Raw genomic sequence first — 13,338 nt, forward strand, 5'->3', positions numbered from 1 at the left:
TACCACAAAGAGGTGCAGCACAATGCTGGACCTTTCTGTGGCATGATACAAATGTTGCATTCAGGGGGGAGCAGTGTATGCTAATTAGTCATTTACTCCCCCCAGAAACGCCTGTGGTAAAGCATTTATGCAGCTGAGCAGCTGAGATAGTAATCTTGGCTAGCTATGTTAATGAACATAGTTTGTTCTTCCTTAGTGAGATCAGATCATCGGTCTGTCTCATTCGAAGTTTCTATCCCACCCAACCCCTCCCCAGCCATAACCAGGCTAAAAAAACTTCTCAAAAGCTGACTACAACCTCCTAAGGGAGGGTATCAGCAGCTTCACACTACCGCCCCCCTCAGATGATGCAGACAACTATGCTGAACAGTACACCAGTGCAGTATACAAACACCTGTACAACTGCATGGACTCAACCATACCCAACAGAACTAAAACCTGCTCCTCAAGGAAACACAAACCTGTCTGGTAGACATCCTCTATCAACAGGCTTTACAACAAAAGGCAGAAACTGTTGTCCAAGAGTAAAAACGATCAAATTCCAAATCAGAAAAACTCCCTTCTCTGCCTCAACAAGCAAATTAGATCACTAGTGAAAACCTCCAAAGCCAGTTATGAGTTGAAACTAGCCTCCAAACAAAGGGAAACCACAAGTCCTTCTTCAGTTACATTAGAGGACCTTCATGACAAAGCCCAAGTTTGTTCCAAACTAGTACTTAGTGGTACCACTTACACTGATACTGCTGACTTAGCCAACCTGTTGGCTGACAGGTTCAGTGCAATCTTCACCCCCTTATCGCCCCCCCAAAGGCCCAGTTGACATCCCCAATACTTCTCCCACACCTCCCATCTCTGTAGATCAAGTGTTAAAGACCCTATCCAAGGCAAAGAACACAGCTTCCGTGGGACCTAATAGTATCCCAGGCTGTATTCTGCACCATCTCCAGCAAGAAATAGCTTCACCATTGAGCATCCCATTCAACCATAGCCTAACTACAGGCTTCATTCCAGCAGAGTGAAGAACTGCCATTGTCATCCCTTTGCACAAAGGTGGTGCCACTGCTGACTCGGGAAACTATTGCCCCATCAATTTGACTAGTCTGATCTGTAAAGTCATGGAACGTATTATTATGGATCTCATAAACAAGGACATAGGCAATCTCCAAGCACACAACCCCACCCAGTTTGGATTCATCAAGAGCAGATCTTGCCTATTTAACCTAGTTGACTTCTTTAAGACTGCCACCAAGGCCCTGGATGAAGGAAAGTCAGTACATACGCTTACCTTGACCTGGTCAAGGCCTTTGACACAATCCCTTACTCAGGCATCATCAACAATCAACAATCTAACACAACTTGGTGTTAATCACTATCTAGTCAGATGGGTGGCCAACTGGCTCACAGATAGGACTCACAAGGTCAAAATAGGTGCTGCCACCTCGGACAGCAGACCTGTCATTGATGGTGTTCCCCAGGGATCTGTCCTGGGACACCTACTCTTTGGCATATACTTCTCAGAGGTCCAGGCAAAGACAAGGGGCCTGTGGCTGACCAAGTTTGTGGATGACTGTAAGTTGGGTGCTGTCACTGACTCCCCAGTTGATGTTAATATACTGCAAGAGGGCCTTACAGCTACAAATAACTGGTGCCAAAGTCATGGCCTTAATTTAAATGCAAAAAAAATTTATTATCATACCATTCGGCAAAAACATGGCCCCTACTGATTACCACATCAATGGTAACACCCTAAGCACACAACCTGTGGTGAGAGACCTGGGTATTCAGGTTGACAATAATCTCACATTCGACCATCGTGTGGCGGCGGTAGTCAGAAAAGCCTTTTACTTGGTTCATCTCATAAGTAAAGGGCTTGCATCCAGAAAAAAAGAGGTTATTATCTCTCTGTACTCTTCCCTTATTGGACCTATAATCGAATATAATGTCCCATTTGGTAAGTACCTCTCCAAACACCTGCACCAATGGGAAAGGCCACAGAAATACACCACAAAGAGAAACCATGGCTTCCAGCACCTATCCTATGTGGGCAGACTTAAATCACTATCACTCTACTCAATATCATACAGATTGCTCAGAGGTGATCTGTGTCTTGCCTACAAGGCAATATCAGGCCCTGCCCTACTAGAGATGCTCCCTATCCAAAAGTGTAACTCCTCATGCATTACCTGCTCGATAGGCCAAAATCTAATATGCGACATCAACAAAACCTGCTGGAGAGACAGGTTTGTCTCCCAGAAGCTGCCCTGTCTCTGGAATAGACTTCCCATACATATCAAACAGAGTACCTCACTGACCCTCTTCAAATGCAACCTTGATGAGTGGATGGGAAATCATACATTTGTCCCAGGCATTCCAAAAATTGCCCCTCATTGACAGGGGTGACAGGTGCTGACTGAGGTTTCTTTTTTGGGGATAAACTCCTGGCTAGGCTTGTAGGGGTCCCAGAGCCATTATCCTAGTAACCTCCTATGACCCTATGATCCTATGATCCTATGAACATGGACAAAAGTTCACATTCACCCATTAATTCCTGTGGGTGAGATCAGGTTAGAAATAAGTGCTGGGAAGTGAAGCTGCAAGGAAGTGGCGGTGGTCTGTGTTTGTGTGACTGTGTGTCTGCCTGGGTGATTGCAGTAGGGTGGTTAGTTTGGGGATTGGTAGGTTAGGTATGTGAGTGTCCATGAGTATAGTTGGGTGAGGTAGTGGGTTGTGTCAGGTTATGTGTGTGTGTGTGTGTGTGTGTGTGTGTGGGGGGGGGGGGGGTTGTCATACCTCTCCACTGCCTTAGACTAACAAGAAAATCCTGTAATTTTGAATGTGGGGCAACAATAGAAACCAGGGATATCCTATACATCATGCCTTAAAGACTCTTAAAAATACCACATGAAGGGTGTGGGTTAAGAGAACACTAGGCACTAAGGATACTCTTTATATTATGCCCTAAAGGCACTTAAATGATTCAAAGCCTGCATCCATGCTGCTCACAAATATGCTCTATTCTACTGCACTGTCACTAGACATCAGGGATGCTCTTCCATATTACTTTAAGTCTTTAAAAAAAAGTTAAAGCCAAATGTGGTGGTAGGAAGGTGAACCCTACATGCTTGGCACACAACCCATCACTTTAGCAGTGTATTTTTCCTCTATACCACCATTAGGTAACTGACAATACTCTTAACATATTATGTTAAGTGTTTGAAAAAAAAAACAGAGATGGAAGTTTCAAACACTTTACTCTTAACACTGAGGGCACCTTGTCCAGCCACAGCCTTAAACCTGTATGCTAACTGAGGTAAGTTTACAATGGTGTCTATTTTTTACCTTATAAGACACATGAGACTCTAAAGTCTGGCATTATTCACTGACTGCAAATGTCCATGAGTTATGTCAGAGCATGTAAAAAAGGCCACACGAGGAGCATTTTATATAATCATAGACAAATGAAAGGAATGGGGAGTGTCTATGTTGGGGCAATCATACCTGTACTTAGCCATGCTAAGGCTTTTTCAATAAAGTCTAGACGAACACTAGATGATGACACCAGGGAGATATTTTAAAGTTGGACTAACTGAAAAAGTTAAAAGAGCAACAACCATCACATATTTACTTTAATTGTATCACAATGCACGTCTGTCATTATTGACTGACTGGAAGGATCAGTGATTTACCAGGGCAGTGACAAAAGCTAAAAGATATATCAGGGACATTCTGTCAACTAATTAACTGGAAAGAGGCATGTCAGTGTGTGTGTGTGTGTGTGTGTGTGTGTGTGTGTGTGTGTGTGTGTGCGTGTGTGTGCGCGTGCGTGTGAGTGAAACTGGATATGTGCACATGTGTCTGGGAAAGTGAATGGGAGGAGCCTGTGCCAATGCGATGCATGGGCTGACTGAAGTGCTTACCACATGAAAGTTCAGATTTGTACTTATGGTAATTATGGGTCATTCAGAGACATGCAAATTAACTGATAATGAGGTCTTTCCTCATTGTGGCTAACTTGTCTCTAGATCACAGTTTCTACTATTGAGGAAACGGTCCATTTTGACCGCAGCTCTTACTGCCCACAATGGAGTTCTTTCTGAATCCCCAGTATAGTCTTATACAGACAGGATCAATAGAAGGGCCATTCAGCAATTAGATTATTCAGAACTGTTACATTTATTTCATAAAAATGGTAAATATACTTTTTTTCTAACTAACATTCTTAAAGTATATAACAGCCATGTCATCATATTTATCCTTTATCATATGATAACACATGTAAAAAATGGTGTTTACTTTTCAAAAAAATGTCAGAAAACATGAAATAAAAATATTTTACATTAGAGTTTAAAATACAGTTATTCTGTAATCTTTTGCACTATGAGCAAAGTTTCAAAGGTAACTTGAAGCTCATAATTCCAGCAGAACTCTTGAAAATATATTTTAGGGTCTGTCAAATGATTAAGGACATATAGTTCTTCACATATTGGCTGCATATGTATACAGCAAAGATTACCAAAAACTGTCCTTGTTAGGGGAAATAGATTTCTGGAAAATGCCAGTTGCAGAGATGCTAAATTTAGACCTTTTAATTTTTGTGAAATGTCCATACTAGATGTGCATAACTGTATATATTTTAATTAGATATGTTAACAGACCTAAGAATTTGAGTTAATATTACATGAGTCTATACAATAAAATGTGATTTCCCCCAAGTGTTACATATTCAATGTACTTTTTAAAATTCTCTGACCTGAGTAACCATGCCTGATATCAGTGAGTTGCTTTTCACTGAAGTCCTTCAATGAAGACCAGCTCAGTGAATAGATAATCAATGGAATATTTTTATATTCCAAGTTTTGCAAACCTTGCAAACAGAGTTTATTTTAGCTAATGAAATAAAGTAGACAAGGACCCCACTGTGGGACAGCCTCCCTGTGTAAAACAATTTTCATATATTGCTCGTATTGCCTGTTTGTTGAACTAGTCTCATCAAAATGGCCATCACTGAAAAGTAATTTCTTTGAAAAAACCATAGCTACCATGCCTAGATGTGTGTTCTTTGAGAGGTTCTAAAGAAATGCTTTTCCAGTGCCTTTGAAAATAGAAGTTATAGAACTAATAATGTCTAAGGCTCCCCACAAAAAAGGAAGCCTCTGAAATGTGTAGCTACTGCAAAATAATTATTTATTAAAGCCATTTTGCAAGCAATCACAGACACATAATGATAGATGATATAGTTCTATCACAGCTCAAAGCTACAATTAGGTCAGATTGGAATACTTCAGATTATATAGGAAAAAGGAAAGGATAAAGCATTTTTAGTATAGAGTATGAACATACGATAGATTTAAGCAGTGGAAATGGTGAAAGGTCTAAAGGAGTAGATTTTTGGGAGTGCGACAACAGGAAGAATATAAAAAAGGATGTTTAATTTAAGTGGCATGAGGTCAGGATGGGGTATGGAAAGATAAACAAACATGATGAAAAGGAGAACGGTTTAAAGGGAGAGAGCTGTATATTGAGTTTTTTTAGATAGTAGAAGGAGCAGAGGATGAGATTCTATACTAAATTCAATGTGGAGGTCAATCTTGTGCAACTTTTGCAATCATGGTACCTTATTACATTATTGTTCTCACTTGTTTATTAAGCTTTAAAACATATTTCTTTGCTTCTGTTTATCAAGATGCTTACTGACAAAAAACTGTGTTTTCTTGTATTACAAAAAAGAGTCATTTAGAAAATGTTCTGCTGAATAACTTGATATTTACAGTACAATGGTATCTGCTTTGTTTGGAGTGTGACATAAAGGAATCAAGTCCTAAGTATGACCCAGTTGACCTATGTTCAGTTACCTGCTAAGGTGCAAAAGAAGCTGACAGTAACACAGGAGTGGAATGATGAGGCAATGCCTGCCCACCTTTCTTGAAAGAAAAGGTTGGGGGACATGATGGGGACATGCCTATTACAGTGACTTCACTGGAGGCTGGAGACGTATTACAAAGGTAGAAGCTTGTAATAAGAAAGGCAAGGCAGTGGATGGTGGACATCACCTTGAGGCAGAGGGATGACTGCCTTGCTATACCCAATACATTTCATCCCACTTCCAGAGCAGTATTAAAATGCAGCTAGAAACCATTAATTCCCCACATCAGCAATAATGGTGGCGCAGCATACTTTCACTCATCTCCACCTCAAACCCCCAATCTTGCTAAGATTGCCCCGTCCACCTGGGGAGTTTCTGGCTGATCCTGGTGAGTGATTTTGACATAGAGAGATGTAGGATTTAGAGAGAGAGGAGGATGCAATCACAACAGTGAAATGCTGCCACTCAGACTTGACAACCTCACTATTATAAAGACTTGAAAATAAAAACTTATCTGCTTTAGTTTTTACATTATTTGATATTTCGGCCCTTGTATTTTATATTTTTAAGCTAAAGATGGCTATAACCTATGTTTAATACACATCACTAGCAGAATAAAAAGCTGCTGCAATTGAGTTGTGATACTGTTTGCCAGTACTGGCATAGGTGTTCAGGTCTTCTAGTTATGTCATTACTAAACTACAATGGCATTAAAATGAATAGTGATTTAATTATTTACGATTTACCACAAACAAGTGGGTATCTGCAGTAACCCAAAATACCAGATGATTAATTATACCATCATGGCAAAAAAAAAAATCAGATAAATTATTATTAACTTAAGTTCCTTCACTAGTAAATACTTAATAAAATGAAAATGTGACTATTTTTCTTTTACATGCTTTTTTTTATAAAATCAAATCTTACACAATTATCTCTGTTTTCAAGGATGTTGTATTCATGAATTATTGTACAAAGCTAGGTGGTGTATTCACACAAGAATAATGCATCATTCAGTCGTAATCATATCCTGCTATCATCTTACACTTTGTCACATCTGAGAAAAAACTTTTATATAATGTACTGATCCTGACTTTAGTTCTGAGGAACCAAATATTATTGTACATTTAAGTGTTGTTGAAGGAATTATTAGTATTCTGAAATATACCAATCCACCAGTTTTATGCTATGAAGTACATAAATATGCAAATTGTACTTTAGCAACTCACACTTTTAATAGTTATAAGAAAGCAAATGCAATTTGATCTCTTGAATGGCTTATTGAAAAAAAATATTTATAATCTTTTTGTTTTCCTAGATACAAGTGTATATTCTGTCGTCTGTTCATCAAAAGCACTGTTTTACTTTATCTTCAGCCTTCCATTTTTCATATATATTGCATTACTGGTTGCTACAATATATTTATGCATACAACAACAGAAACTGAGAAGAAAGGTCAATTCAAAAAATAAAGAACCTAATCTTTGGACGCCACTGCAGATTAATGAGACTTTGGCTGACAAGACTTCAATGGAATAGAGAAACATAATATAAAAACTGTGACTGAATAAAAGCCTAACTGTTGGTATCAAAGAGGCTACGTTTGTCAGTTGATGAGCAAAACAGCTGTCAGTGAAAGAAGATTTGGGGAGAAGACAGTTCTGTTATTTACAAGGAAAGCTGTCAACAAATGTTGTTTTAAGCCATCCCGATGAACATTTCTGGATAATAATTATGTACGTGAATTATGTGACTTCACAAGTTAGTCAAATTTCTGTTCAAAGTTACTAAATTTTCTTGCAAAGAAGGTGGAACATATCCTGAGAGTGCTAGACTTCATCTCGTAAGAAATTTGGTTAATAATCAGAAATCATTTTCTCTCTTTTGGGTTTCTGCATTGCAAATGTCAAAACTCTTAAGTTGCACGCCTTACTGTTTTTACACATATCTTGAAAATTATTTTAATTTCACACAAAAATGATATAAGTTCACTTGTAACCCAGTTACACAGCACTATCTGGATTTTTTTCAGTGACACAGTACTCATGTGGAATGTTCACAGTATGCTTAATTTCCAGTTTGGGGACAATCACATGCCAGTGGTGAAAAAGTATGTTTATTTAACCAGAGACTTGTATTAAGTTTTTGGGATTTAAAAAAAAATGTTATTCATTTCATATTATTTTTTGATAAATAAGAAAAGAGCATAATTAAAACCACATAGACAATTGTGTTATATGTATATTCTGGATGAACTAGCAACATTCTCATTTTTTAGATCTTAAAAAAAAATAGAAGTAAAACTCATAAGTCTGTATACTAGGAAATAAAGTTCTTATATCAGACAAGGATCTCCTGGATTGTAAACATCCTGATGGCTCAGACCCATCAATGTGAAATTTGCCATTGTATAGCATACCATTAAACAGAATGACAAAATAGATTCAGGTTTTTGCCAAAAATCATCACATTGGTATAATATTTTAACAATATTTTCACTAGGTTTCCCTTTTTATCTTTTGTTTTATAATATTTCACTTGATAAAACCTGACTTTGTTTAACTTTTCTGAATGTTTAGTTTTTTTACGTAGCTTGATGGAAATAAGCCCACTAAGTCAGGGCATAATTGAAGTTCATAACATTAAATCTGTCAATGTACCAATTATTGATCTAACATCTACACAGATGATGGGTAAATGCACCACCAACACTCTCTGGATACTCTTGAATGTTTCCCAGTTTTGAAAAGAATCAAACTCGGAGCTAATGAAAGAGCAGGAAGCAAGACATACTTTAAAAAGACAATATGGTGATGGAAATTGCATCTGGCAATTATTGATGCTCATCCACAAATGAATTAATACATTTATTTGCTAGTGAGATCTGAAGATCTACACTGTCGAGATGAACAGAGCAACAGATATTCTAATTAAAATGTAAATTTTGTTCGAATGGTATAAAAAAGCTGTAGAATTTAAAACACTTTTCTGGCTGTCTATGCAAATTATATTTATGTTTGTACACTATGACATTTATCTTGATATTCTGAGGATGTTATTGATTTGGTAGATATAACTATTCCATTTTATTGAATACATATATCACACCTTCCAGATTATACAATTCAAAGTCGCAATATCCTTTTGGATATGGAATTAATGAAGAGCAAAATGAGCTATTTATTTTATGGTCACTAAACTAAAGTAGTTCCTTTCAAAATTAAAATAATTTTTTTTTTTGAGATCCCTCAGTTTCTGGCTACATGTGGTATCAAAAATTTGTACATACATTGAATATTACAGAAAGGAGAGTGTCTTTCAATGTCCTAGACAATAGTTTATTTTGCATAGCCTTATTAATTATCGTGTGTGTTAAAGGGATGAAAGAATCTGAGTTTATAATGTAGGCTTCTACATGTAATACATGTAATGCATCAGATCATGCATGTTTATTCCGGGGAATACTTTTAAGACATTTCCTCTCAGTGCATAGAACTGGCATACTCTAGTCAGTTTTATGAGTTGGAACTTGGAGACAATTAGACACTGAAAGTACTGCAATATGCTCATCTGGGACTTAGACAATGTCCTTGGAAGACAAGGTAAAGCCTGATACATTGAATGTTTTCAGATGAAGTTAAAATGTTGCCACCCATCAAAAAATGATTAGGATTTTGGCATACTGATGTTGCAAGCTATTAATTTACTTGATTGAAGATTTCCTTTGAAACATTTCTCCCTCAGATTTCCTGCTCATTTCATAGTTACTTGCTTGATCATGACCAAGATGACCTGGGAATGGCTAGCAGTGTGGATGCAGAGGAACCAACAATGGAGGAGGGGAGTGAGTAGCCAATTTTAGTTCATCAATGCAGCCCACTGTAATGCTGGCATCTACAGGAGACAGACTTGCATGGCATACAGCTTATCAGCCAGATAAATACACTTAGCTCTGTCAATCTGGATACGTGTAGCAGCCTTCATGTGATTATGCATAGGAGTACACACACTCACAGACAACATGCATGGGAATACACACACAAACTCACAGAGAACATGCATGGGAATACACACACACACACTCACAGAGAACATGCATGGGAATACACACACTCACAGAGAACATGCATGGGAATATACACACACTCACAGAGAGCATGCATGGGAATACACACACAATCACAGAGAACATGCATGGGAATACATACATTTACAGAGAAGGCTCTCTAAACTCTCACATCTGCAAGCATGCATGCCATCTGCCAGGGCTGGGGTTTGAGCAGAGATCACCTTTTGGTTACTTGGATGATGGCTGTGCTCCAACCAGCTCTCACTGTTGTGATAGGGAATGAATGGATGATTGCAACACTGGCTAGATAGTCAATAGGCATGGAAGACAAAAGAAGAAGATAACAACAACAAAAAAAATGAATGTTGTCACTTGATCCTGCTCTCATTTTACTCCATTCAAGCTGTTGATGAAGCCCCATTAGCCAGTCCTGCAAGCTGTAGTGTTGACATCTTTACTCCTCTAGTGTAAATGTTCTTAAATATCATTGTATCAAAACTATTAATATATTCATGAACAAAATTTGACTGAGCTTTCTTTATTTTTACATATATATATATATATATATATATATCTCAGGCACTTTTTCTTGAACATATCCCGGAAACCTGAGATGCTTAAATGTGTAGCAATTTGGAAATTTCAGATTGCTTTAAAGATTGTGTGAAACAAAATCTTACTTGGATAATGATTTGCTTCTGTACTGCCCTGGATGGATTGCCAATCTCCAGAGGACCTGCAAAAAATGTGAAAAAACAGAAGGAAAGAAATAATAATTCCTTGATAAAATTCTCATTTTAGTGCACCTCTCATGAGCTACTGCTGATTTAAGTCATCACACCTAGCAGTATGATGACGCAAGGCTGGGCATACAGGTGCTTTCACTTCTCCATAGAATATATTAAAAAAAAACAAGCCAAAGACTGCTCACATGTGCAGTGCTAATATAAAACCAATACAACTATAGTTATTAAATATACTAGTATTTTTAAAGTGTTCGGTGTTTGACTTTGTCTCTTCTTTATGCTAATCATCTGGTTCCTCGTGTCTCCATCACTTAAGGTAAACAAGTCCCCCCATTAAAAAAAAATTAAAAGAATGATATATCCATTTCCCCTGACATGTACTACTTAAAGGGAAATGGCTATGTTACTAACTTTACATTTTTACCATCAGTAAAGTTCAGAGAAGAAAATACTATGGAGGTGAAGGCATGAAGGTTTCTGACACAACTAAGCATCATTCAGGTATACCCATCAGAGAGTTTACATGCATTTGGTCGTGTGACCGAAGGGCAATCCGGTGGAATTCCGACCCTAAATGTCGAATCTTGGACGTGTGAATGCTCATAATGTCACATGCAATGTTGAATTTGAAAGTCCTGATCGCACAACCGCCGCAACAAGCATTACCATGGGTTAAGAGGGGGTATAGTAGCCTGGCCGGCGGTCAGTAATCTCCAGTTTGATGTCTTCATCTTCAACATTCCACAATCCTGGGGTTCTGCTTTCAGCATTTTCACGTTTGGACATCAGCCATTCACGCAAATGCATGTATACCCCATCAGAGGCATATAGCAGGAAGGGGGACTGCCTTGGCTGTCAAATTACTGTCCTTGCGTAACCCTATTTTTCAGGAGGATCCCTCATGTTTGGTATATATTTCTCAGAGGTACAGGCAAGAACAGGAGGACTATGGCTGACCAAGTTTGCAAATGACTGCAAACTGGGGGCCATAAATGACTCTCCAGCTGATACAGACATCCTCCAGAAGGGTCTCACTGAGACAGATACCTGGTGTCAAAATCGTTGCCTCAAGCTAAATGCCAAAAAGTGCATAGTCATCCTCTTTGGAAAAAACAAAGTACTCGCGAACTACCACATATGTGGTAATCCCCTAGATACAGAAAAGGTAATAATGGATCTGGGGACCCAAGTAGATAGTAATCTCTCCTTTGAAAATCATATTGCCAAGGTGATTAGAAAATCCTTCTATGTGGTCCACCTAATCACAAAAGGGTTCGCATCTAGAACAAAAGAGGTTATTGTGCCCCTCTACTCATCACTCATCAGACCCATCATAGAGTACAACGCCCCATTTGGGATGTACCTTACAAGACACCTGCAACAGCTGGAAAGACCACAGAAGTACCTCACGAAGAGGATTACTGGCCTCAAACAGATACCCAATACAGCCCGACTGAAGAAACTCCAGCTGTACTCGGTTGCATACCACTTACTCAGAGGTGATCTCTGCCTGACATACAGGCCAGGTCCAACCCAGAATTGATGGACATGCTCTATCTAAAAAAAAACAAATCCCCAAAAGCCACATGTTCTAGGGATCTAAACATCACCACAACGATAAATAGGATGTGTTGGAGGGATAGATTCCTGTCCCGAGACTCCCCATGTTTTGGAACAGGATTCCAATCTACATTAGGCAGAGCCCCTCACTAACACTCTTCAAGAGAAACCATGACGACTGGATGGGAAACAGAAAATTTACTCCGGGGATCACTGCAGTGGCTCTGCTGGACAGAGGCACAGGGAACTAGTGGCTCTGCTGGACAGAGGCACAGGGAACTAATCTAAAGGGGCGGCGAAAGCCAACACATTCTGGCTAGGCTTATAGATGCCCTCGGGCAGATAGCCTAGTACTTACCTATGAACCTATGAATCTATGAACATAAAATCATAATTTTATTTGAAAATAGGCACAGAAAAGGCACCAGCAAAATTCTTTACAAAAGTGGAACAGAATGCAGACATTGCATTCCATTTCAGCAGGTTGCACATGATCTTTAAGCAGTGGTGCAGTTATTACAGTAGTGCAGTGATTACAGTGGTGCAGTGATCATAGTAGTGCAGTAATTACAGTAGTGCAGTGATTACAGTGGTGCAGTGATCATAGTAGTGCAGTGATTACAGTGGTGCAGTGATTAGCATTGTTATCTCATAGTGCTTCATTCTCTGGTGTGGTTCAAGGTAGCATTCCTTTCTTGCAAAGCCCGTATGCCTTTCCTGTATTGCTGTAGGCTTTTGTCAGGTGGTCTGTTTTTTTTTATACATCCTCAAAGCAGGTGAATAGGTAATTCATTAAACTGCCTTTAGGGGTGTATGTGTGTGTGTGTGTGTGTGTGTGTGTGTGTGTGTGTGTGTGTGTGTTTGTGCATGTGCGCACACTTTTGCATCCTGTGATGGATAAAATGGGCAGTAGAAAATGAATCAATGAAGGAAGGAATGTATAATTTTGATAAGTAATGCATTATTGAGTACCCATTCAGGCATACTTAGAACTTGGTTTACTTGTTAAAATGTTGTAGCTGGCTATTAGCCAGCTAAACAGCTTCAGTGATGCTAGGCATTGCCGGCTTGTGGCTACAGCACTCTGCTAGGCTGCTCTT

The 13,338-nt window shown here is 38.7% G+C and overlaps 1 protein-coding gene across 3 annotated transcripts in view; it reads left to right on the forward strand.

Annotated features, from left to right (window-relative positions):
* LOC122801869 (immunoglobulin superfamily member 3-like) overlaps positions 1–8,430 on the forward strand; it is a 757,872-nt gene extending 749,442 nt beyond the window's left edge. For 2 of the 3 annotated variants that reach the window (XM_044071531.1, XM_044071530.1), the window contains exon 9: positions 7,182–8,430. In XM_044071531.1, coding sequence (XP_043927466.1) covers positions 7,182–7,402 — 221 coding nt within the window. In that variant the 3' untranslated portion in view covers positions 7,403–8,430. The remainder of the gene's footprint in view (positions 1–7,181) is intronic. The other variant, XM_044071532.1, reaches the window with a different exon arrangement.
* Positions 8,431–13,338: the final 4,908 nt, after the last annotated feature.

Source organism: Protopterus annectens, chromosome 5.part0, assembly GCF_019279795.1.
Source record: "Protopterus annectens isolate FY-2018-M chromosome 5.part0, PAN1.0, whole genome shotgun sequence".
In the NCBI taxonomy this organism is placed as follows: domain Eukaryota; kingdom Metazoa; phylum Chordata; order Ceratodontiformes; family Protopteridae; genus Protopterus; species Protopterus annectens.